This window comes from Corythoichthys intestinalis, chromosome 8 (assembly GCF_030265065.1).
Source record: "Corythoichthys intestinalis isolate RoL2023-P3 chromosome 8, ASM3026506v1, whole genome shotgun sequence".
Taxonomy (NCBI): Eukaryota; Metazoa; Chordata; class Actinopteri; order Syngnathiformes; family Syngnathidae; genus Corythoichthys; species Corythoichthys intestinalis.
The window spans coordinates 24157531-24184369 of record NC_080402.1 but is presented as its reverse complement, the minus strand read 5'-3'; the positions used below and the strand labels follow the sequence as shown (position 1 = coordinate 24184369).

Below are 26839 nucleotides of genomic sequence, written 5' to 3'. Positions count from 1 at the left end.
TCCGATTACCCGATTATACGAATTAATGGATAGATTAATCAATTAATTAATTGATAGCTTCAGCCCTAGTTAGCATACCGTTCACTTAGTCGGCTTGCTGTTCTTTATTGTATTTTTCTTTTAAATTACCTTTTAAGATGACATGTCTGGTCTTGGTGTTGGATTTATCAAATACCTTTCCCCCCAAAATGTACCTAATTCTATGGTGCGATTTATATACGTTTTTTTTCTTCTCTTCATTGCCCGTATTTTGGCTGGTGCGACTTATACTCTGGTGCAATTTGTAGTCCGAAAAATACAGTCCTTTGACAGCGTAGGGAAAGTCTGCCTTACAGTTCTGAGATCAACAGTTCAAACCCAGGCACCACAGAAGATGAATGAATATTTCCTTAGAGAACAATTTAATTCTGAACAATTGGCAACTAGCGTCTTGGAACGCATTATGTTTCTGCATAGGAATCTGGTCTATACATGAAACAATACACATAATGATGTTTAGAATCACTGTTAATTTTTTCAGGATGCAAAGGATACCCTGTAATAGACACCAATCCATGCAGTAGTTAGTCTTTCACACAAAATCTTTTTTCAGGATGCAAAGGAGACCCTGTAATAAACACCAATCCATGCAGTAGTTAGTCTTTCACACAAAATCAGCTGAGATGTACTCCAGCCACACAAAACCACAATTAGAATAAACACTTAAAAATCAAATGGAACAATACATAAGGGAGTAGAGTGTGTACTTCTAATGAATACTTTCACACACCAAATAAAGTGAACTGTAATCGTCATTCTGTTCACAGGTAGTGTAATTTGAGCTGTTATAGGTATATAGCAAATACTATGATAAGTCATTTATTACTTCATATATTGAGAACCATATTCGGTAACATACTGTCATAATTTCAATAAAGCAAATATTGTGCGAATATAGTGACTAAATGAGAAAAAAATGAATTTGACACACAGTTCAGCAGAGAAAAAATGAAGACTTGAAGCCTTGGACTACACACACAGAGGAGTTTTAAGCTCTAACAGAGTGACAACAAAAATGTTCATAATAGCAGGTTGAGTAAGTGTTCATACATATATAGCAGCAGGCTGCAAGAAGCAAAAACTTTGCACATACCATCTGACCTCAATAGAAAACTTAACACGGTTCCACTTCCACGTAGAGATTCCCAAGGGTTTCATGTTATGTTTTCTAAAAATATAATAAGACACTGCATGGGGTGAAGGCACACACAAAAGAATTAATATTGACTTCAGCTTTGTGGTTGAAATGCATACTAAATGACTTCCATACGTCTGACAAATGTGCTTGCTGCTCTGTGGCTGGAGAGGCGCCGGCTCGGCAACAACTTTTTTCATTGTCAGCGAGCACACTTGTTGTTTCTCTCTGTGTTTTTAGGATCTATTTTATGCTAACACACTTATCATAGCCAAAACCACCGCGCAATAAATGGTGTTAAAATGGGCGCGGCAGACTTGTTTACGGAAGATGCGGCAACAGCAGGGGATCCAGACGCGCACAACCACCGCTACACAAACGTATGTTCGCGCACTCGGGCCGTTTGTTTGCGACAGCTGAGCAGAGGGAAGTATAGCCGGGATGTATTTTTACCTTTGGCCCACACGCTAAGCAAAATGCCAAGTATTGGCCTTGAGAAACACACACAGGAGTGCCAGGCAGACACACAACCTCAGACATGACAGGTCGAGCCCAGCCAACCAACAGAGCGGCCGCAGAACTTAAACAACTTTGACACAATGTGAATCATCTGAACATGTCAATATTGTTTTAGATAAATATATTCAGCCACATTTATATTTAAAGATATATCCACAGAATACAGGCCACCATAATTATTCCCTCAGACCACAAACAACCATGGCGAGAAGTTAGTTCTCACAGTCTTGCTGAAATAAAGATCGTTTTACGCTAGCGCTGGAAGGTGCCGGAACAATCAGCGGCTTACGCCTTTGAATGCTGCTATTTATTTTCTGTGACGAAAACTATTTACTAACCATGAAAGGGCAAATGTAACATTAGAGGAGAAACCTGACTCATCGTGAGCACACAAACACATGCGCATGCATGCGCACACAGTGAGCAGCAGCTGTTGGGGTGCTAATATCCATTAGCTACTGAACTGGCCTCGATGGAGAAAGCTATTGAAAATCTCACTTCTCCTTCTCAGGCATCTCTGTTCCGCCACAACATTGTTAGAAGGGAAGACAACAACTTTATCATGTGGATACGAGCTTAAAGAATTCTGTTTCATTTTTCTGATGTTTAATGGTGGATAAAATAAATCTATAAAAGCCAGCATTTCCCAGAATTGGCCAATTATGATGGCAGACTTTTTTAAAATGCCAGTACTAAAACAGCCAATCAAATCAAGCCTCCAGATTGCGACTAAATGGTCGCATTTTGCAACTAAAATTAGAGCCAATGCGAGTATTTTTTCATTTATTCACACATGCGGCACCAGTAACATTGCAGCATTTTTTATTTTATTTTTTTGTTGCTGACAAACTCCTTCATGGTCAAATCCACTAGTTGGCAGTAAAGTAACGTGCTAGTTTGCCAAAGGAAAATACAACAGAAAAAAGAAGGTGGTGGTGGACAATGTGTGAAGCAGTTGCCGCTCGGCAAGAGGCGGGGTTGGCCCCTTCCTTGGCGAACTGGAGTATATAAAAAATGCATAGGGGAAAATTAAACCAAGAAAGAGAAACACGTGGTAACCCAAGTCACGAGCCGCTTTCACTTTCGTGACTTTTTGGACTGTCAAATTGTTGCCACTTTCAGGAGAGCGAGTTTTACAAATCAGGCGCCTGGAAAGAATCCACCTGTCTTGGCCACTGTACGCACACGTCTCCCTGGTCGCCTCCGGTGGTGGTTTCCACTTCCCGAAATATACACGGCACCGTATGCGCCACTCTGTTTTTATATTTGATATTTTCCAAGTGTTGAGTGCGCAAATGCGCAACAATTGTAACATCCCAAGTAACGATGTTAAACTTTCTTTGTCGTTTTCTCAACATTTATTTCAATCGCAACTCTGCGACTGCTAGTAAAAGCAGAGTGTGACATTGCTCTCACTCCCATGAGATGCGTTCAAATGCGTTCACGAAAGAAATGGTGCTCACAAAACGGACTCGGACAAGCTGGCAACAGAAAATACAGTAGACTATACATAGACACACACACTGTATGGCTCTCGTGGAATTAAGTTTTAAAATATGTTGGGTGTTTTGGCTCTCTCCGTCAAAAATGTTCCCGATACCTGACTTAAACCAATGACTATCGTTAGATTCTGCGTTTTTTAACTTCTTTTTCATATATTTGTATTTTTTCGTCATGAATGGGACACTCTGCATCCATGTTACAGCTGGGTCTCCTATGCGACTTTACGGTTCACGTTACGTGGATACAGTGCATAGCAGAGTTTTAAAAAGTATTCATCAAAAAAATAAAAATGGAAAAATATGCATTGTTTCATCTTGAAGCGCAAGAGATTGTTTCGAAGCAAGGTAAACATGACTCAGGGGCTGTTTACTGTACATACCGTACCCATGGGCACTCATACAAGGCGTGTGATTGCCTCTCCCATTATAATCAACCGACGAGACCACCAATGAGAGTGGCTTCATCCCGTGAGCTAATTGGCTGTGCACCATTCAGTCTCCCCCCATTATGATCGACAGACGAGTCCACCAATAAAAGTGGCCTCATCCCATGAGCTGATTGACTGCGTACCATCGCAGCCTTCTCTATGATGATTGACTAACAATAAAGTAAATCAGAGTAGATTTACAGTATCTTGTCAGCTGATTGGCTGCACACACTGCAGCCTCTACAGTCTTACGGGGTAACAAGAGGATCTCCAGGGTCATTTCAACTGTTCATTTCACTATTTTCCCCCACTTTGAGAGCACCCAAAGCATGCAACAAACCTCCACAACCCCTGGGGGAATTTTAACCTTTTTAACCATTTTTTCACCAGAAAATGGAGACCACTACAGTATCCTCATCAAACACCTCCAGTACCTCTGTGAGTATATTCAGTTGTACTTTTCACCATTTTTTTCCCACTTTGAGAGCACCCGAAGCCTGCTACAAACCCCCAACATTTTCGGGGAAATTTTTACTTTTATTTTACGTGCAAATGAAGCATCATTCCCCACTACATACTCTCTTCACTCGCGAGTGGACCTAGACGACATCCAGGATGTGTGCTAATTTCCCCCCACGCACCACGCAGGTGCTGTAATAAAATCCTACTTTGCGGTTTTTCACTTTTCGCAGGGGGGTCTGTTCCTCATTAACAGTGAAAAACAAAAGATCACTGTACATTATCCGAGAAAAAAAATTCAGATTGAACATGGAGTGTTCATTAAAAAGGTGTTTCATGTAGTAGAGGTCAATGTTCTAAAAATCTTCCACTCAAATCTCATCCAATGTCTTAATCAGCCTTTCAAATTGTATGAGCAGGAAACTTGAAAGTACAAAGTTGAAATAAAAGAATTAGCCAAATATCTTGATGATATTAAGAACCAAGATTCAGGGAGGACCAATGTTTCAGTCCAAGCAATGTTTGATTAATAGAACAATGGAAAAGTGTAGGCCAATACTTTAGTCTGTTGGGTTTATCATTGGATTGTTTAGAGACAATTTTTCACCACATCTGCAGCACGCAACACTGATTACAATTTATTTTTAAAAGGTCAAAGTGGCTTCTATATCCATCCTCGGCCATGAGCTAAATGAAGACGCCCACAGGTTTGTGTAAAAGGGGGAAAAAAGAGGGAAAAACCTAAATGAGCTAGACTGTACTCTCTTGTGTGTGGAACAGCCATGGACTCGTCATGCGACTTGTAACCTATTTGTGAAAACCGTGGAATTTTCTCGAGTATATATTGTCCAAAATAATGTCATCATAATATCTCCAAGCCAGTTGTCATCTTCGTGACGTCAGGTTTTCAAAACAACAATAAAGAGCAGCTGAGTGAAAGGATATCAGGACTTACAGTCTGTGAAGCTTTGTGGTGCCCAGGAAGAGCAGCTCAGGGAACACAGCCAGATTATTCCGATTCAAGCGCCTGAAAAAGACAGAACATGCATTTGGAAACCATTTCTTTTCAAACTGAGTTTGTTTCAAATTAGCTGTTTCATGTCTCATCCCTGGCATTATAGTAAATATTAGAATACCGTTGGTTGTTCAAGCAAATTTGCCACTTCACTTTTGTGTGTGGAGTACACCTACACTTTCCTGAGGGACATTTATGAATAGAATCATATTTGATGCAGCTGTTATACTGGGGTTTTTAATTGTATGTGCTGGCGTACCTAAGGTCATTTGGTGATCGATAGTACACGAGAAAAACAGGCTCCAGATTACTCCTGATGGCAACATAGCTGCCTGGCAAATAGTGAGGTTGAGAAGGTGGAAGGCAGGCAAAGCTTGGGGAGAAAGACAAGAGTTCCAATGTAGGCAAAGGGGGAGATTTTCTTTAAACCACAAAGGGAGAGAGGAGAAGACGATGTGGGAAAAACAAACAGGCGGTCTGGCCGTGCTACCCAATGTGTGAAAGGGACCCCACTGAGTAAACAAGGCCCTCACAGGGGAGAACTCACAACAGCCCGTCATCACACAACCACACATACACACCAACAGAAGTGTTGAGAGAACTCGGGTGAGTTTAATAATGTGGGTGCGATCATTTAACCCTGCTTGATTGGAGTGAAGAGGTTTGTGTGCTGATGTCTGCGGGCGGATGTGCCTTGATGTGAGTCAGGGGAGAGTGAGGCAACTGAGTGACACAATGAGTGAAAGGCTGCTGAAACTGTTTAACCTTGACACACACACACACACTGACAGGCTGAAGCAACAGATGCTCTGGTGGCTGTGATAAGAAGGGAATGAAGAGGGGGACAATAAGTTGGGGATCAACAGGAAAAGCGGGACCTCAATTGGTGCAATAACTGCAACTGGTTACCTGGGCCTGCAGCAGGGACTTACATGACGTCATCCAACTCTTGATACCATCTACGGTGGGGCAAATAAGTATTTAGTCAACCACCAAGTGTGCAAGTTCTCCTACTTGATGAGATTAGAGAGGCCTGTAGGTGTCAACATGGGTAAACCTCAACCATGAGAGACAGAATGTGGAAAAAAAATAACAGAAAATCATATTGCTTGATTTTTAAAGAATTTATTTCCAAATTAGAGTGGAAAATAAGTATTTGGTCACCTACAAACAAGCAAGATTTCTGGCTGTCAAAGAGGTCTAACTTCTTCTAATGAGGTCTAACGAGGCTCCACTCGTTACCTGTATTAATGGCACTTGTTTTAACTCATTATCGGTATAAATGACAACTGTCACAACCTCAGTCAGTCACACTCCAAACTCCACTATGGCCAAGACCAAAGAGCTGTCGAAGGACACCACAGACAAAATTGTAAACCCCCACCAGGCTGGGGAGACTGAATCTGCAATAGGTGAAACGCTTGGTGTAAAGAAGTCAACTGTGGGAGCAATTATTAGTAAATGGAAGGCATACAAGACCACTGATAATCTCCCTCAAACTGGGGCTCCATGCAAGATCTCACCCCGTGGCGTCAAAGTGATAACAAGAACGGGTAGCAAAAATCCCAGAACCACGAGGGGGGACCTAGTGAATGACCTACAGAGATCTGGGACCACAGTAACAAAGGCTACTATCAGTAACACAATGTGCCGCCAGAGACTCAAATCCTGCACTGCCAGGCGTGTCCCCCTGCTGAAGCCAGTACACGTCCAGGCCCGTCTGCGGTTCGCTAGAGACCATTTGGATGATCCAGAAGAGGACTGAGAGAATGTGTTATGGTCAGATGAAACCAAAATAGAACTTTTTATAGAAACACAGGTTCTCGTGTTTGGAGGAGAAAGAATACTGAATTGCATCCGGAGAACACCATACCCACTGTGAAGCATGGGGGTGGAATCATCATGCTTTGGGAATGTTTTTCTGCAAAGGGACCAGGACGACTGATCTGTGTAAAGGAAAAAATGAATGGGGCCATGTATCGAGAGATTTTGAGTAAAAATCTCCTTCCATCAGCAAGGGCATTGAAGATGAGACGTGGCTGGGTCTTTCAGCATGACAATGATCCCAAACACACAGCCAGGGCAACAAAGGAATGGCTTCTTAAGAATCATTTCAAGGTCCTGGAATGGCCAAGCCAGTCTCCAGATCTTAACCCCATAGAAAATCTGTGGAGGGAGTTGAAAGTCCGTGTTGCCCAATGACAGCCCCAAAACATCACTGCTCTAGAGGAGCTCTGCATGGAGGAATGGGCTGAAATACCAGCAACAGTGTGTGAAAAGCTTGTGAAGAGTTACAGAAAACGTTTGGTCTCAGGGTACATAACAAAGTATTGAGATTAACTTTTGGTATTGACCAAATACTTATTTTCCACCATGATTTGCAAATAAATTCTTTAAAAATTAAACAATGTGATTTTCTGTTTTTTTTTTTTTTTTTCCCACATTCTGTCTCTCATGGTTGTGGTTTACCATGTTGACGATTACAACCCTCTCTAATATTTTTAAGTGGGATTAGTGGTGGACTAAATACTTATTTGCCCCACTGTATATACTGGTTAAATTACAGAAATAATCAATATTATACAAAACGCGCAATGTAATATAAACATATTATAGTTCGAGTTATATCATAAAGTTCTGCTGCTTTGGAAGGCTGAGGGCAGATTTGATTAATATTACAGCACAAAGAGGCTGAAATTTGACCGAAATACTCCAAATAAAAATCAACATATAATAGGTATGTGCCGAAAAACTATAAATGATAGTTTTTTATAAAAGTGAAACTTTATGGAATTTTGATGGTTTCGAGTGACAGATAAAAATGGATCCAAAATCAAGTTACCGGTGGGAATAAATTAATACTACTGGGCATGTGCCGGTATGAGATTCTGACAGTATGATAACCTTAAGCAAAAATATCAAAGTTTCACAGTATCACATTATTGCAATTACAACTCTAAAATATATTATTTAAGATATCTGAGTTAAAAATAAATACACGCAGTCCTTTAAGCGGGAGTAAACTCACAGTCACAGCTCAACATTATTGCCATCAGAACAAAAATAATTGAATTATTTTGCATAAAAAGCACAGGTGTATGACTCTTATCATCTTTACATGATACACACTCTCTTAACCCTTAACAGTTGCCAGAGAGAAAAAAAATATTTTACCACCGCTAGACACACTAAACATGCTAGAGTTAACTCTCATAGCTGTTGGGAAACGTTCATGACAGTGTTTACTAACCTTTAATTTAGTATAAATGTGAAATCATATTGGAGGTATTGCCTCCTCTACAGCCACCCTCTGCAAACATGTTTTACAATTCGATTGACCGTCCTGCTCTAAACCGCGGGCGTCTGTAACTTTTCTGTAGCGGAAGTATTCCCATACCAGCAATTTGGTTTTCTTCAATGGGGTAAAAAGTTCAGGAGTTTCATCTCCGCCAGCTATCGTGTAGCACAGCTGACTCACTGACACTGAGGAACAATCGGTGGGGTATCGTTGAGCCTTGCAACTGATTTCTCCCTGCATTTTTGGGACATAAAAAATAGCTAATACTGTAGTGACAGTATGACGGGAAAAAATTGCGGTTTTGAAACCTTGACGACATGTCTAAATACTATTAATAACAATTAATTAGTACAACTCAATTGACTACGTATTAGAATTTAGATAATAAAGGTAGATTAATTTTTAGGCTTTAGAACAGCAGAGAAGGTGTTGCTTACCCTGACAGGCTAATAACAATAATAAGTGTACAGAACTGTTGTTGTTACTCATCAGCTTTTTACTATTGAGCCTCATTGCCCAAAGAGAAATGTCTCCATACACACTCACAGGTTAACCTTCCCAGTTACATCAGAGGCCCATTATAAATATTTTACATGAAGCAGAAGTGAATTTTCTAAATAATTCACCCTTCTTCTCTTAACAGCTGCTTTTGAGGCTAGGAAGATAAGAGCCCCACATCTTACAGACATTCCCTCGCGATCCCAACAGGACCTGCGTAGACAGGAGTGCCCGTTTAGCGGGTTACAGATTCCCTGAGGAAGTGTATCAGGCTGCTCCTGCATCTGATGGAAGGTGTGGAGAAGAAGGTGCATGAGCTCATACTTTTAAAAAAAGGTGATGCTGTCAGACTACTTAACGAAGCATTCAAACCAACGGGTCGTTTCAATACACACCTGAGTTCTAATAACTTGCCAGACAAAACATTAGGTACATTTGCACACTTTATGTTACAATATCATATACCTCTCTATATATTTTTTAATATTAAAATACATTACATCTTAACAGTAGTTTTCCTATATTGTTTAAAGTAGGCCTGTCAACAATAACGCGTTAACGACCATTATTAATTAACGCATTAAAAAAAAAAATTTAAAAAACGCAATTTACCGCTCACACTAAGTTTGGCCACAACTGCCTCCCGTAGCCCCACACGCTGATGTTTACATTCAATCCGGCAATGCAGGACATAATGCGTGAGGATGATGACCAAATTCCGTTTTAGAAAGCTGCCTAATGGAAATCTGGATAAAACCAAAGTTGTGTGCGCATACTGATGTAATGAACTGTCATTCGATCGAAGCTCAACCAGCCTAAAGTACCACCTTCAGGCACAGCTAGTGTTAGCAATGACGCTAACACTGCGGGAAACAAGCCGCAGTCATCAAGCTACACTGGCAGACTCGGATTCGGTGCGGACTCGGACTTGTCAACAAAAGACAACAAGTAGGTTGACTACTGCTATCGCTACATGGGTGGACAGAGACTGTAGAGTGTAGACCCATTAACATAGTCGAAGACGAGGGCGTTGAAAATCCAATGACAACAAACAACAACGACAAACCACTAGACAGGTACAAGGCAGTGCCAGCATGGACTCATGTCCACTACAGTGGTGGTCTGCGCACAGTGGTGCCCATAGTAAGCTGGCCCATGCAAAAAAAAGTATCTGGTCACACCTGCCACAACCGTTCCTTGCGAGAGACTGTTTTCTTTGACAGGGCACATTGTTCAAAAGAAAAGGTCTGCTCTGTTATCTGAAAATGTCAACAAGCTAGTTTGCCTGAGCAGTTGGTTAAAAAAAAGAAAATAGGGTATGACTGGCTAACTTAAGCAGTGTTTCTAAACACCTTTACACACAGTTTAGTGTAATGTTTTTCAGTTAAGTGTGTGAAAATTGACAATTTAGTTTTTTTATATCTCACACAGCTTTCAGGTCATTTAGTGTAAAACTGCAAATGCTGCATTTATTTGTGTGAAATGTTCAATTTAACAGACAAGTTGTTTACACATTTTTTGAAACACTCGCTATTGTTACTGTATTGTGCTTGTATGCTCTTTAAATTGGCAGTTAATTTTGGGTAATATGCCAGACGGTACTTGAGCCACATTGTTAGTCTGAGGCACTTTAATCTGTTAAAGCTCTTTGCTGTATCATACATTTTATTTATTATTTTATACGAGCTGAGTTGTTAACTAAAATTTTAAAACTATTTGGTAAAGTATTAATTCATTCACACATCATACATTTAATCTTAAAACACATTTTAAGTCAGTTATAGTATTTTCCTAGACTAATTTTTCCTGAAGAGCAACTTTATTTATCCCAAGGGAAATGTGATTAATCATGATTAATCACACAGTTGACAGATGATTAACTAGATTAATTTTTTTAATCGTTTGACAGCACTAGTTTAAAGGCATAATCATTTTAACTCTATGTAAAATTTTAGAGTTTGACCAAAGTACTGCATAACACAGTATAATATTTGCATGACTACGTGGGTTTTTATGAATAGAATCCCCTTCTGTACGGTATGTGATTGGGGAGAGTGTGTCTTAAAGTGGATGAAGACAGAGACGTCTGAGGTGTGAGAGTCACTGCAACTAGTGAATGCCTCACTGCAGCATGGTGATAATCCCTGCAGTCATAAACAGATGCTAGGGGGACACAAACTACACAGTAAATACCCACAAGCTCGCACATACTCATTTCTGCCAACTCAGTGTGGCATTTTGTGCGTCCGAGCATTCAAAAACATATTAAACTCACACACACACGCACTCTGTTTTCACGCCTGAGAGCTTGGCTGATTTGAAGTACTTTAAGTTGCAATCTGTGGCTGGCAAGGAAAATAACAACCTCACCGGAAAGAAATTCTTATAACACCAACAACAACGGTGTTGTTAACACATATTGTGTACCAACAAACACATACACAAAAGCCAGTTATTGCCAAAACCCTTTATTGAACTTTTAACAATGCCAAAATGCATCATGCACTCAGTGACCATAACATAAAGAAAATAACGTCATTGTGTTACAAAAATGAGAATATCACGTCCAAAAAGTTGGATAGTTGGTGTTGTGATTCATTTTTTTTTAAGGATGAAGTTCCATTATATTTTTTCCGGACATTATTTTACCTAATCTTTAAAGTACAGGGTGGGGCCGAGCAACTTGCCAATTTAAATTTGGCGCCCTCAAGCAATGGTTGCTCTGAAGATGGTAGGGATGGACTTATTTGAGAGGGTGGGGCTTAAAGTTTGGTTCTCAACGTGTGTTATTTATTTTGTGTTTATTTTACAGGAACCCCAGTTAGTTAGCCTCATGGAGTGGACAAAGTTGGAACGCGCTTTCACTGTTGAGGCATTTTTCTCAAGTGGTCGCTCAATCGTCGCAACGCAACATGCATTCCATAGACATTTCAATATTGCCCCCTGTGGTCGTGTTGCTGGCCGGCATTCAATTGTTCCATGGGTAAACAACTTTAGGGAAACGGGTGATGTAAAGAAATCTTTAAGAAATTATGTAATTTATTCAAATTTAAAAAGAAAGGACAGGTTTCTTCTTCCGGTGGCTGAGTGGTTAGCACGTCTACCTCACAGTTCTAAGATCAAGGGTTCAATCCCGGGCTTCGGCCTTCCTGTGTGGAGTTTGCATGTTCTCCCCGTGCCTGCGTGGGTTTCCTCCGGGAACTCCGGTTTCCTCCCACATCCCAAAAACATGCATGGTAGGCTGATTGAACACTCTAAATTGTCCATAGGTATGAGTGTGTGCATGAATGGTTGTATGTCTCCTTGTGCTCTGTAATTGGCTGGCAACCAGTTCAGGGTGTCCCCTGCCTACTGCCCGTAGTTAGCTGGGATAGGCTCCAGCACCTCCGCGACCCTCGTGAGGAAAAGCGGCATGGAAAATGAATGAATGAATGAAAGGTTTCTTTTTCTTTACATCACCTGTTTCCCTGAAGTTGTTTACCCATTAAACAATTGACTCTGGTCAGGAATATGACCACGGGGGCAATATTGAAATGTCTACGGAATGCATGACCGCTTGGGAAAAAAATGCATCAACAGTGAAAGCGCGTTCCAACTTTGTCCTATTCATGTTGCTCACTGGGGTTCCTGAATGATAAACACAAAATAAATAACGCACGTTAAGAACCTAACTTTAAGCCCTACCCTCTCAAATAACTCCATCCTTACCATTCTCAGAGCAACCATCACTTCAGGGCGCCAAATTTAAATAAGCAAGTTGCTCTGCCCCACCCTGTACATTTCCTTCAAGACCGCCCCCCCCCTAAATAATTGCTATACATCAGAATAACATATTTCAAGCTGGATACATTTGTTTTAGTATAGCAATAAAAAAAAAATTGCTTCCTGGTAATGTTATGACATCAATCAAGGTGAATGGCAACATAGATTACAAACTTCAATCAAGTAACATAATCATTTTGACCTATGTCACGTTGCAGAATCAGTGGAAACTGGAATTTGTTGAAGTACTCGTTTAAACGAAAAGATAGTAACCTATTATTAAAAAATTATGGAAACCCAATGGCAAATTGTATCTTTGCTCGTTTAAGATAAAAAAAAATTAGGACAAAAACTTTCTACCCAAAATTTGACATCGTCATAAAAATAAACCACTTTTTTATTGTAAAATTATGACTTCTTTCTCAAAATTTGCAGACTCATAAAACATTGTAGTGTTATATTATCAGATTTCTGATCCAGTTCTCATCAGAATGCATTGAAGCACCTAATATTGTGGCCAATGAATGCAAATGCTGCATGTGTGTGCATGTCAATCTGACGGAAAGGCTCCCACTTTACATCGCAAAAGATCCCCTCCACTGTGCTCAAGATTCAACCACTCTTATCTGATCTCAAAAAGAATGACAGATAACAGATCACGCATTCACACTTTTCATCTTGGCTAGGAATTCCTTGACCGGCAAGCATCTTTAAATTCATTAGGGCTTGCTCTGATATCAGCGAACAAGTGTTTAAGCGCAAATCTTGGCTGGTGTTGTGTGCCCAATAGGGAAATCTATCTCCAGTGCATTTTTTGGAGAGGAGCGCACAGTGTAATTTCAAGCTCTGCTGCTCAATAAACAAAACACACGCAGACACACAGCAGCGCACAGGCAAAGTCTTTGCTCAGAGATGATCAACCGCAACATTGAAATCACTCACAGCTCCAGCTAACGATTCGAGTATTTTTTTTTAATCATTCTATTTTGTAAAGACACGTGCTTCTGTGTTATTTACTTTGTCAAAGTATCACAACACAATAACTTGCATTCCATCTCTTGTGTAATCTCTGGATCTCAAGACTTGTAATAATACTTTTACAATTACTGCACTCATCACTATCACTTTGATCCCTGACATGTGATCACTCAATTACTGGCTAATTATCTGATTTTTTTTATCCCTAATGTGAATCCTATAATTCCCATAATTAGAGTTCCTTATTACGTCTGAGACTGTTCGCAGTTTTTGAATCACCACTTTACGCTATTCAAATGTTAGTTCATGATAATAGGATCAAGTTGTAGCCTTCCTCTTCTACCCACAGGGCAAAATGTATGGCATTCCAATAGGAACAGGACAATGGAAAGAGAGAGGGAGAGAAGGGCGGGTTTGGAAGAAAAACACAAGAAGAAGGAGAAAAAAGTGTGTCTAAATGTGTGTGTGTTTTGGAGGGTGCGGAATCAAAGTGATAGTGACAGTGCAGCCTTGTGAAGGAGAATGTACATGCATGAATGTATCCAAACCTGAGTGTGTGTTAGTGTATGTTGTGACACGCCTGTCTCCTCCACACCTCCTTACACCCCACCTCCACACCCTCTAGCTACTGCCCCACACCTGACCCCACCCGGCCTATGGCAAAAAAAAACAAAAAAAGAGGAGAGCAAGAGAGGGGGAGGGACCGTTTTCCAACCCGGTGGGGGGCAGTCACTGTGGATCCATCACCCCAGCTTAGGACCCTTTCCTTCAGACAGTCGTGCCCAGCAGGCTCTTTGCAGCCTCCCGGAGGATGGAGGCCTTTGAAATCAGCCCGAGACTCTAGACTCCAGAGATGCGCTATTGTCCGCCAACTGCAGGGGGGCATTGATAACTGGCTCCATCTTTGTGGTTGTGAACATGCAACGCCAAAGACGGTGAATTGAAGGGCCTTGCAGAAGACTAAAGAAAGAGTCATGTTGTGTCAGAAAGTTAGCTGGCGTCGAAGGTGTTTGTCGCCTTCAGAGGCAAAACAAATAGAGAAGCAAGCGCATCCTATTGGACAGCACTGAAATTTTTGTGCTCTTAGTCAAATTGTTTCTTTTGACTGTTGAAGCAACAGTTCACTCCGACTGTGGATATAATGTGTTAAAGTTGACTAACAGTGTTGCATTCATCAATGATGACGATAACGAAAATATTTCATCGAAGAACGTTTTTTTTTATGATGATGACGAGACGATAACAAGCTAAAAACGTGTCTCGGTAGACTAAAACATATCGAGACGAATGCCAGTTTTAATCTGGCGAGACAAGAACGAGGTGAAAATGCGCCAGTTTCCATTAAATGTTCACAATGTGTAACATTTTTACGTGATGTTAGCCTGCATCGTAGCAGTGTCTGGTTGGGTCACTCATGTGATGTGCTCCGCCCTCCCCAACTCTCAAGTGTCCTCTCCAGGCTTGCTTGTTTTGGAATACACACTGTAAGATATGTTATCTTGGCATGATAGAATATGCAATGTTTATTTATCCCTTTAAAGGTCTGTGCTGAGTAATCATCACACAATAAATGTAACTTGTAGCGTTAGCATAGCAGTCACGATTGCGCTCGCACTAGGCTAATGCTAATGGTGATTATCCTCTTAAACTCTCTGACAACTTATTTTTACATATAGTTCGTGGCTACAATGTGTAACATTTTCAAGTGATGTTAGCCTGCATCGGAGCAGTGTCTGGTTGGGTCACTCGTGATGTGCTCTGCCCTCCCCAACATGGTAAGATTTGTTATCTTGCATGACAGAATATGCAATGTTGATTTATCGCTTTAAAGGTCTGTTATGAGTGATCTTCACACACTAAATGTAACTTGTAGCGTTAGCATAGCAGTCACGATTCCGCTAGCATTAGGCTAATGCTAACGGCAATTATCCTCTTAAACTCTGACAATTTTTTTTTATTTTCACATACAGTTCGTGGCATTCAGGTGGGTATAATTAATTGAAAATAATGTATTGTTTTCCTACTAAGTGTGTATCATCACCAAATTGGTGTTGTCCTTGTAGACACTACAATATGTGTTCGTCTGTCAATGTTCATTCGAAAATTTTTGCAAACCTTTTTTATTTATCCATTTATTTAACCCTTAAAGACCTGCAACATGAAGCAATTATCAGACAATCCCAAATTTTGAAAAATAAGGTCCTAATGAAACCTTTTTTTCCAAATTTGTAAAAGGAAATGTCAAAATGAATATGTGTAATAAGCACTCTAATATCTATAACTCTAGCTAAATCTTTTTTTCTCTCTCATGGAACCTGCAGATGCTTGTGTTGACTTGCATCCATCATCTCCCCCCCCCCAAAAAGAAATGTCAAAATTCTGATTTACTCTCAAAATTATGAAATTTTAGGTATATCAAATGTGATACATTTGGCAATAAAGGGTTAATTATTTTTGGACAGAAACTATTTAATTTTAAGTCAACGTTGACTAAAATTACAGAAAATTAGCCAGCTGTTTTCGTCAACAAAAAACTAGACAAAGACAAACACATTTTGAAATTATTAAAATATGACTATTAAGTATTAACGTCCAAAAGACTAAGACTAAAATGAAAAGTAAGAGGGCTGCCAACAACAACAGTGTTGATTAAACTCTTTCATACACCAGGGTTTGTCTACTTTGCACCCCAGGGAACAATAAGAAGCCCACAAACTTTTGTAGCGTGTAGTTGAGAGGCCAAATTATATCACTTTCTATTCACGTCCATAAATCGATTTTTCTACAACTGTTATTTATCAACATGTTTGATTCAAGCCTAAAATTATACTGATCCCATTTTACAGCTTTTTATCAATTAAGAGCCATTATAATTCAGAAAAGGTACAATGTACACTACATAATAGGATGCGTACTGGAGATTTTTAAAACAACTTGTGTGCTTTTTGTGTAAATCAGTGCCATTACACTAACAAGAAAAAAAAAGTTAGCTCATTGCAGACTCCTCTCTACAGGACAGACAGTCTACAAAATTTTGAGGGGTGTCATTTCAGAGGTTCGTGGTCAGTCACTGATTTTTCATGTGGGCGAGGGTCTCTTCACAATCACTGCTGTTAATTCGAAATGTGTTGGGTTTGGTCCTAGAATACAAGTCAAAGTACTAGTAGAGTGTTGTTGAAAATCATGAAAAATTAACTAAGCCCCCCCACCCAAAAAATTAGGAAAACAGTTCAACGCTAACACATACTTCCTCAAAAGCACATAGTTCTCGGTCTTTGTTCATGTTTTTAACAATAATCTTCAATCATGAATAAGGGATTTCGAAACAAATCTCTGAATTCCCCTTACAGTTTCTTTAAGATTATGCTGGAACTAAGGGGATTAGCTAAACTCCTGATTGATTTACAAATTGATTAAGGAAAGTGCTGTGATACTTGTCTGCAGTTTTGTCAATGCAGGCGCTGCAATTTTTCAGTGGGTGTTAAATTAAAAGCTTCTCTCCTAACCTCGTCTGACTCTGTAACATTCCATTACATTCCAGTGTGTCATTGCTTGTTGGTCGGACAACACACACACCCACACACACATATTTATTTATACACGAGTACACGCACATCAAGTAAGGTTGACAGTCCACACAATGAACATCTCACCAGTAAGGGGTCCACATCCCCCTTCCCTCTTGCTGTTGTCTCTTCGCCAGACTTGCTGTGCCGCTTCCAGACTACCAAGGCTTAATTATGCCATAACTGCCTGAGGCTTGGATGCTAAATACCAGCAATCGCAGCCCAACAACGTCTCACTACTCTTGATGCACAGCTCAGTAACTTTGTCTTCAAATTAACATCCTGGCCTCATCATGACCCGGTCTAAGTTATACATGTGAGAGCGCCTGAATAAATGAAATGTTTTGTTTTTCAGACCATTTGTTTGTAAATCAAGACTGGTTTGTTTGTCCTAAAGGTGTATGTTTTGTTACAGACAAAACAGTTTGTTCAAATTTTGCTCAAATGATTTATTGCTTGTGCCTATTACAGTTTTTCTCAATTGCTTCGGAACGTTTCTCAGGCCAGACTTGCAATTTTCTAAAGTACTTGTTCAATCCTCACAACATCACATCACTAGTGCACATAAAAAAAGCAGTTTCTCATTGCTTTGAGCAAGTTGCAGATGTGTTTGTATATTCATGCAAATGATTTCGTACAATTCTCTGCTGTTTCCTACATTGTCAGTTGCATCTGCCATGATGGTCAAAATGGATTATCATGGGTCTCTATTGAATAGTCACACCACCCACAAAATCTAATCATTACTTCATTGCATAAGCCTTTACATGCAAAATGGATGAACATGTTGTCAGAATGTCAACATCTATGTGCTTATTGTAGGGCTGCAGCTATCGAATATTTTAGTAATCGAGTAATCGGATAAGACTTTTTTTGGGGGGTAAAGAGCAATTATAAATATAAATGAGAAAAAAAGACATTTAATCCAATATTGAACCATTTATAGTCAATCAATGTCTATTTTCGATGTACATTGATGAAAACAGCCAACAATTGCATCTAAGATGTGACTAGAAAAAATAATTCACTGCTTTCACTCCAAAAAACTTCTAGATCTTATTAAAAAAAAAAAAAAAAAAAAAAAAAAAAAAAACATATTTCTTACCTAAAAATGTAATCATGCTTGATAACACACATCACTTGAAAGCTACGTGTTTTTCCCACCTGTTTCAATTTAATTTCCATTTGTGTCAAGCTATTTTTAAGTTTTAAGTTAGTCTAAACCAGGGGTTGGCAAACTATTCCACAAAGGGCCGCAGTGGGCGTGGGTTTTTGTTGCAACCCATTAAGAGGACACCTTTTCACCAATCTGAAGTGCAATCAGTCGATAGTAGTCAGGTGCTTCTCATTTTTGCTGAAACCGCATTGGTTAAACTATCTGTGCTGGGTCAGTTGGAACAAAGACCAGGACCCACAGCGGCCCTCGAGGACCGGTTTGCCCAACCCTGGTCTAAACTGTGAGTAGTGGTAGGATTTTGAGTTTTTGCAGTGTTCAAAATAAATGTATGATACCTGCAGTATTGAAGCACATTTATTCAGCAATGACTACTGAGCTAAAACTGACAGTTAGCTTTATTATGTTTTAATTTTACACCCTCATCACTCTACAGCGCTGTGTTTTTTTACAGATTAAATAAAGCCTGTATGTAAGACACGTTAGCCACGCATCAACAGTGGTCATAATCAATAGAAACCTAGCCCTCTGAAGGGCTAAAGTTACGTGAGCGAGTGACAGTAACGTTATATTTATTAGCGATGAGAAGTCTACTGCTTAAAGATGGCGGCTGTTTACTAACATTGGCCTGACGCGGCCGAGTCTGTCATTTCGCATCTAGTCCTAAATGCATGCGATATCTATGAGACGCATCGGACACTACCTGCTACCAAACTAGCATCATGCAGGTGTAGTTTTTAGCAACGTCGGCGTAGTTTGTAGCGGCTCTGGGCTGCGGTAAGTTTTTTATTTATTTTTATTTTTTTATTGCTTCTTCCTCTATGCACGTGACGTCAGTGCGTTGTCCCGCATTAAAAGTATTCCGGGCAAAACGTGATGCTTAGAGCTGGCAAAATCAAATGATTCCTCGAGGTTAATATAATTACTCAGATCAGTTTTTAAACTCGAGTTACTCGAGTTGCTCGAGTATTCGTTTCAGCTCTAATTTCTGAGCATTTTCATTACTTATTTTACGTAACTTATTTCAACCTTCCAAAATTTGTAATAGTTTGGGACAATGTGAGTTTCCACCACGACAACATAATCAGGGAATGGTTTGCAATCCATAACAGAATGGTAATAAAGGTCCCACCACTATACTCCCCATTCCTCAATCCCAAAGAAGATTTTTTCTCCACATGGGGATGGCAACTGTATGATCGCCAGCCTCACAATCAGATGACTCTCCTGAATGCCATGAATGCAGCATGCAGTGACATCACAGCAAATGTCTGCATAGATTGGGTAAGGCATTCAAGAAGATTCTCTCCACACTCTACAGCAAGAGAGGGCATCCGTTGTGACGTGGATGAATATTTGTGGCCAAATAGAGAGAAACGTCAAGATACAGTGCCTTGCAAAAGTATTCGGCCCCCTTGAATCTTGCAACCATTCGCCACATTTCAGGCTTCAAACATAAAGATATGAAATTTAATTTTTTTGTCAAGAATCAACAACAAGTGGGACACAATCCTGAAGTGGAACAACATTTATTGGATAATTTAAACTTTTTTAACAAATAAAAAACTGAAAAGTGGGGCGTGCAATATTATTCGGCCCCTTTACTTTCAGTGCAGCAAACTCACTCCAGAAGTTCAGTGAGGATCTCTGAATGATCCAATGTTGTCCTAAATGACCGATGATGATAAATAGAATCCAAATGTGTGTAATCAAGTCTCCGTATAAATGCACCTGCTCTGTGATAGTCTCAGGGTTCTGTTTAAAGTGCAGAGAGCATTATGAAAACCAAGGAACACACCAGGCAGGTCCGAGATACTGTTGTGGAGAAGTTTAAAGCCGGATTTGGATACAAAAAGATTTCCCAAGCTTTAAACATCTCAAGGAGCACTGTGCAAGCCATCATATTGAAATGGAAGGAGCATCAGACCACTGCAAATCTACCAAGACCCGGCCGTCCTTCCAAACTTTCTTCTCAAACAAGAAGAAAACTGATCAGAGATGCAGCCAAGAGGCCCATGATCACTCTGGATGAACTGCAGAGATTTACAGCTGAGGTGGGAGAGTCTGTCTATAGGACAACAATCAGTCGTACACTGCACAAATCTGGCCTTTATGGAAGAGTGGCAAGAAGAAAGCCATTTCTCAAAGATATCCATAAAAAGTCTCGTTTAAAGTTTGCCACAAGCCACCTGGGAGACACACCAAACATGTGGAAGAAGGTGCTCTGGTCAGATGAAACCAAAATTGAACTTTTTGGCCACAATGCAAAACGATATGTTTGGCGTAAAAGCAACACAGCTCATCACCCTGAACACACCATCGCCACTGTCAAACATGGTGGTGGCAGCATCATGGTTTGGGCCTGCTTTTCTTCAGCAGGGACAGGGAAGATGGTTAAAATTGACGGGAAGATGGATGCAGCCAAATACAGGAACATTCTGGAAGAAAACCTGTTGGTATCTGGACAAGACCTGAGACTGGGACGGAAATTTATCTTCCAACAGGACAATGATCCAAAACATAAAGCCAAATCTAAAATGGAATGGTTAAAAAATAAACGTATCCAGGTGTTAGAATGGCCAAGTCAAAGTCCAGACCTGAATCCAATCGAGAATCTGTGGAAAGAGCTGAAGACTACTTTTCACAAACACTCTCCATCCAACCTCACTGAGCTCGAGCTGTTTTGCAAGGAAGAATGGGCAAGAATGTCAGTCTCTCGATGTGCAAAACTGATAGAAACATACCCCAAGCAACTTGCAGCTGTAATTGGAGCAAAAGGTGGCGCTACAAAGTATCAACGCAAGGGGGCCGAATAATATTGCACACCCCACTTTTCAGTTTTTTATATGTTAAAAAAGTTTAAATTATCCAATAAATTTTGTTCCACTTCACGATTGTGTCCCACTTGTTGTTGATGCTTGACAAAAAATTTAAATTTTATATCTTTATGTTTGAAGCCTGAAATGTGGCGAAAGGTTGCAAGGTTCAAGGGGGCCGAATACTTTTGCAAGGCACTGTATGTAGAAAGAATGGGTGAATAATCCTGACAGCATTTGAAGTTTAGTTGTGCCGATTGTCATATGTTCACATTTCAAATTAGCTTTTAGTTACATTTCTTTGTGATACTCAGCGCTGTCTTTTGAATTCTGTCAAGGTTGTAAAAACAGTGGAAGTGTCAACTGAATTTTGTCCAGTCTCTTGCAATCAATCTAAAACTTGCAATTTTCATCAAAACTTACGTACACCATCTTCAGCGTCAGAGCCTTCCACCAGAGTAACTGTTCAATTGAAAGCATGACTAAGCAATTTGACTGTCTTGTTCGTACACAATGAAACAAGGACTTACCATTCTGACAGCACTGACATGTTCATTGACACAGAAATTTAATTTTGAGCAGTGTTTTGCGCAAAAACTGGCTTTTGCAGGTAATCCACGTTGTTTTGCTACTTGTGCAACATGTGAGGAGTTTTGAGAATTTCAATTCAGATCTGAGAAATGTACCAAAGTAATTGAGAAAAAGATGTACAATTTGGAGCGGAATTTGGCAACTGTTTTGATGCAAAAAAAAAAAAAAAAGGTCACTCACAGTCTCTCCAGTTCCTTCAGATCCTGGAAGGCTCCTCTCTCAATTGTTGTGATTTTGTTCTCCATCAACTGCCTGCAGGAAGAAGCAGCAAAGAGTGAGATGGTGTGATGGCTTGGGACAAAGAAAAACTCGAAGGTTCAAATGATGGAGGGAAAGTGCGTCTTAATGGAGTCAGAAAAAAGGATTTTGACAAGAAGCCACAAGAGATTGCTATCTGAGATGAAAGTGGTTGCAGTGGGTGTGGAAAAGAAAGAAAGATTGATGGAGATGAAAGGTGATAGATTGTTGAAACAGCATCAGGAAGAGAGAGAGAGAAAAGACAATCAGCGGGCGGTCGATAGCGGCCTAGAATTTACTTTAAAACTGAACCCACACTCATCTATCATCCAATTTAGATTGTCTAACCTTCGAGCAGTGACTGCTCATTCACTTACACCAGAATGCTGACCAAGAACCCTTGCACAAGCAGACATTTTAATGCAATCACATGACACACGGAAGGTGCACAACCATGCAAGTGGATGACCGGAAGACCGGAAGCAAGCACTATAAGAACACACACACATACTCATTCAATAAGGACATAATCTCCCGAGGAATTCTAACAATGTGTATCCACTGCCATTCACTTTTGGTTGTTGAGTCTCACACACACAGACACGTACTTGGGGAAGCAACCTGTTCTTACTTGACTCCCCCTTTCATGCCCCCTCCCCCTTACATTCGTGAAAGTTCCGCGTAATGACAACCTTCTCCTCACCCTGCATCACTTCCTCACCACCACGTTAATCACTGCAGTATATAGGCCCCGGGGGGCCCACCGTTTATAAAAAGACCCCCCTGACACTTCAACTAGCAGGTTAACAGGTACAAAGGTTATGACATACATAGGTACTCTCACCCACATAGTGTGGTGCATTGCAACGAGAGGTGTTTTTTCACAGAGAAGGAAATCCAAGTGTTAAAAGTATGACAGAAGAAGAAATCATGAAAGGCCACTTACAACACTCGCAGATTTCTCAGTCCAGCAAAATCTGCTTTGGTGATTTTGGTCAGGTTGTTAGCGTTCAGATCCCTGTAAGAGAAACAGCCAGAGTAACAATACAGTCTTTGGAATGGTTGTACTGAATGAAACTCGCATAGTGGCCCTTAATCTAAAAATGTCATTTAAGCGTCAGCTCCGCCGCGAAAGAGGTCCATCTGCGGCTGTTGCCGCTGCACTGCAGGGCCAATTTTAATTTGATCTCTGCCTAATAGAATACAGCCTGTTTAACTCGAAGCCCACTTGGCTTCCAAATCCGTTTTTGATTAACTCGCTGGTCTGCAGACAAAACCGATGTGGTCTCGGGTGCAGTGCTAATGCAACAGTGCGAAACCACCAAACGACCACGACCACATCACGCATGCATGGCCCTTCACTTGTCTCTTGATATCGACTGCCATGGTAAAACCCTTTGTGGTCTCTTTCACTGGTCAGTGTAAAACACAATGTTGGTGTGTTGTCTTAACCTTTTAGGGCACTCATTTAAGACATTCGCTGCCATTGAGAATCACTGCCAACCCTGCCAATTAAAATGGATTGGACGTCTAGCGCCGTCAATGGCACTGAAACATGGCCATTTACAGCTTAGTTTAAATGAATTTGACTTCTATCCTTGTCATTGGCAGGCAATAAGTTAATTGCATCTTCTTTTTTTATGTTTAAACTTAACATTTTTTTTTAAATTTAAAAAGAGGTGAAAAGGAGTTTTTTATTTAAAAAGAGGTGAAAAATAGTTAATGTTCTCTTTTTTATTTTGATGTATCTTTTTTTTTCAACAATTTAACTAAAAAGGAACTACAAATATTGTCTTTATCTAAAATGTTTTAAAATATAATTTTATTTATTCATTTATTTTAAGAAAAATCATGATTATTAATATTTTTTCCCATCCATCCATTCATTTTTCCCCCCTGCTTATAAATTTTCAATCATATAATTAAAATTGAGATGTGGTGTCGACGCATGTGGACATCACATTGTGGCTCATCAAGACCAGGCTTGTTTAATACCAGATCTTAATTTTGTGGCCTACAAGACCCCAAATGTTATGTCCACGTAGAATGTGGACCTCAGGTCTTTATGAAGTTAAGTTTTTTAAATGACCAAAAACAGTCACTTGGCCTTTGAAGGGTTAAAATGAGATCACAGTATGCTTAATTGAATACTAGAGAAGCAACAGAGTTTAATCCATCTATTTTTTTAAAGTCACATTTTCCACATTATAACATAACTTGCGGTTAGAAACCCTGCAATAAATTTACCAGGTTGAGTAACCGCAGACCACAATATTTTCATAATTTAATCAAAATGACTTTGTAGTTCATGCGTGCATTTAAACTGAAGATACTTACAGTCTTTCAGCATTGCGGGGTATATTCCTGGGCACGTTTCGGAGCCCTTGGCCGTGACAGTCCACTGTGGTCCCGGTGCAGGAGCACTGAGTCGGACACGGTTGTCCGACCGCGCCCCGGCCGGACAGAGCGACGGCCAAGACGGCCAGCAGCACCCTCAGCACCAAGTACTGAGCTCGGCCCGGGTCGGCTGGGTTGAGGACTCCCGGCATTGCGGCAAGTGGAAAGCGATGCACTAAATAGCGAGAATGAAAAAGATCCTGGAAAGTGTTCACCAAACTCAGCGGGATACCGTCCTCCTCGTCGATTTAAAAATGTCACGTCCTAAATTTACATTGGGATCTCCTTAATGGGGGTGCGATGGATTAAGAAGCGGGAGTGGGATCCCCCAGAAAGGTGCACGGAGGAGAGGCGACTGTGTGGCTGCGCTAGAGCGGCACAAACTTCCACATGTCCGCGGTATACAGCAGCCAAATCCCCCTGGCACCTCGATCCTCCTTGTCCCGTCTGATCCACAGAAACCTCTCACACTCGAGCACTTTCAGAGCCCTCCACACACACACTCACACTTGTTCACGCGCGCATACTCCAGGTGAGGCTTTCTTGTGATTATTCATTCACAACACGTGTCCAGCGAAGAGCAACAAGAAGCGTTTCGTCTCCTTCCTAAAAAACGGTTTAGGAGAGGTAATGTGGACGTATTAGTTCTGAACGCTTGTCAGTCAGCCACAAGCACCGGTGTCGGTAACGTCAAGCAGGACACAAGTCCGCCAGAGAGCTGCGCGCAACACCACGATCCAACTGAGTGAGTCTGGTGCGTCAAAGCGCTGCAGCCCCACAATGTGTGGTCGAGAGACACTCGATGAAGGTGAGAGAGAGAACCAGCGCGCGCGAGAATGAGAGGGAGGGAGAAAGAGAGCGAGCGAGAATGACATAGTAGAACGACAGTAAAGAAACACAGCATAGGAGGAAAGAAGTTATCATATTTAACCCTTTTAGGGACAATGGTCACTACAGTGCAATGGTGGATGAAGTACTCACTTTTTTTTTTTTTACTGAAGTAAAAGTGCAGATGGGGCAAAAAATTAATTAAAGCAACACTAGGTAACTTTTCAAACTTTATAGACCCCACTCACCAACGTCACACGATGACGTGTCGCTGTATCCGGCCACCATATTGTCCGTCATTGTTTATCCGAATTCTCAATGGTTTCAATCCGTCGTGCAATTTATAGTGCAATTCATGAAAGCCCTGGTGCTTTCAGACGCTGTAAACTCATTGGATGTGTTGCATAAAAGGCGTTATGTGGAAAAGCTTCGGTCGATCCATTCGCCAGATCCATATTTGATGGCTAAATCGATATTTTTCGACCCGCTGTCTTCGCCGTCTCTGCCTGACATCTGCTACCCTGATATTTACAACTATCTTGTCCACAGAAACTCAGCCTATTCTCACGAAAGTTTGAAAAACTTTAACAGCAGCACTCCAAGCAACATGACGTCACAACCACGCCCCCGCGCCATACTGTCCGTCAACTCGTCACTGTTGATGCATTACCGCTACGTAAATTCCTCCTATTATGGCGTGTTTTTCTGCTCGTTAACATTAGTAATCAAAATGGTGAAGGCGTGTGTGGCGGTCGGTTGCAATAACAGAGAAGATAGACGGAGAGAATTGAAGTTCTACAGGATTCCGAGAGACCCGGACAGGAGAGCGAGATGCACTGCTGCAATTCGACGAGAAAACTGGGCTCCAAACGATTACCACAGATTATGTAGTAGTCATTTTACAGTGCCTTGCAAAAGTATTTGGCCCCCTTGAATCTTGCAACCTTTCGCCACATTTCAGGCTTCAAACATAAAGATATGAAATTTTATTTTTTTTGTCAAGAATCAACAACAGGTGGGACACAATCGTGAAGTGGAACAACATTTATTGGATAATTTAAACTTTTTTAACAAATAAAAAACTGAAAAGTGGGGCGTGCAATATTATTCGGCCCCTTTACTTTCAGTGCAGCAAACTCACTCCAGAAGTTCAGTGAGGATCTCTGAATGATCCAATGTTGTCCTAAATGACCGATGATGATAAATAGAATCCACCTGTGTGTAATCAAGTCTCCGTATAAATGCACCTGCTCTGTGATAGTCTCAGGGTTCTGTTTAAAGTGCAGAGAGCATTATGAAAACCAAGGAACACACCAGGCAGGTCCGAGATACTGTTGTGGAGAAGTTTAAAGCCGGATTTGGATACAAAAAGATATCCCAAGCTTTAAACATCTCAAGGAGCACTGTGCAAGCCATCATATTGAAATGGAAGGAGCATCAGACCACTGCAAATCTACCAAGACCCGGCCGTCCTTCCAAACTTTCTTCTCAAACATGGAGAACACTGATCAGAGATGCAGCCAAGAGGCCCATGATCACTCTGGATGAACTGCAGAGATCTACAGCTGAGGTGGGAGAGTCTGTCCATAGGACAACA

At 40.7% G+C, this 26839-nt stretch overlaps 1 protein-coding gene across 8 annotated transcripts in view; it reads right to left on the bottom strand.

The window, feature by feature from the left end:
- slit2 (slit homolog 2 (Drosophila)) overlaps window positions 1-25154 on the bottom strand; it is a 225464-nt gene extending 200310 nt beyond the window's left edge. For all 8 annotated transcript variants that reach the window (XM_057842562.1, XM_057842564.1, XM_057842565.1 and 5 more), the window contains exons 1-4: window positions 24355-25154; window positions 22964-23035; window positions 21961-22032; window positions 5038-5109 (exon numbers count right to left, since the gene is read on the bottom strand). In XM_057842562.1, coding sequence (XP_057698545.1) covers window positions 5038-5109; window positions 21961-22032; window positions 22964-23035; window positions 24355-24566 — 428 coding nt within the window. In that variant the 5' untranslated portion in view covers window positions 24567-25154. The remainder of the gene's footprint in view (window positions 1-5037; window positions 5110-21960; window positions 22033-22963; window positions 23036-24354) is intronic.
- Window positions 25155-26839: the final 1685 nt, after the last annotated feature.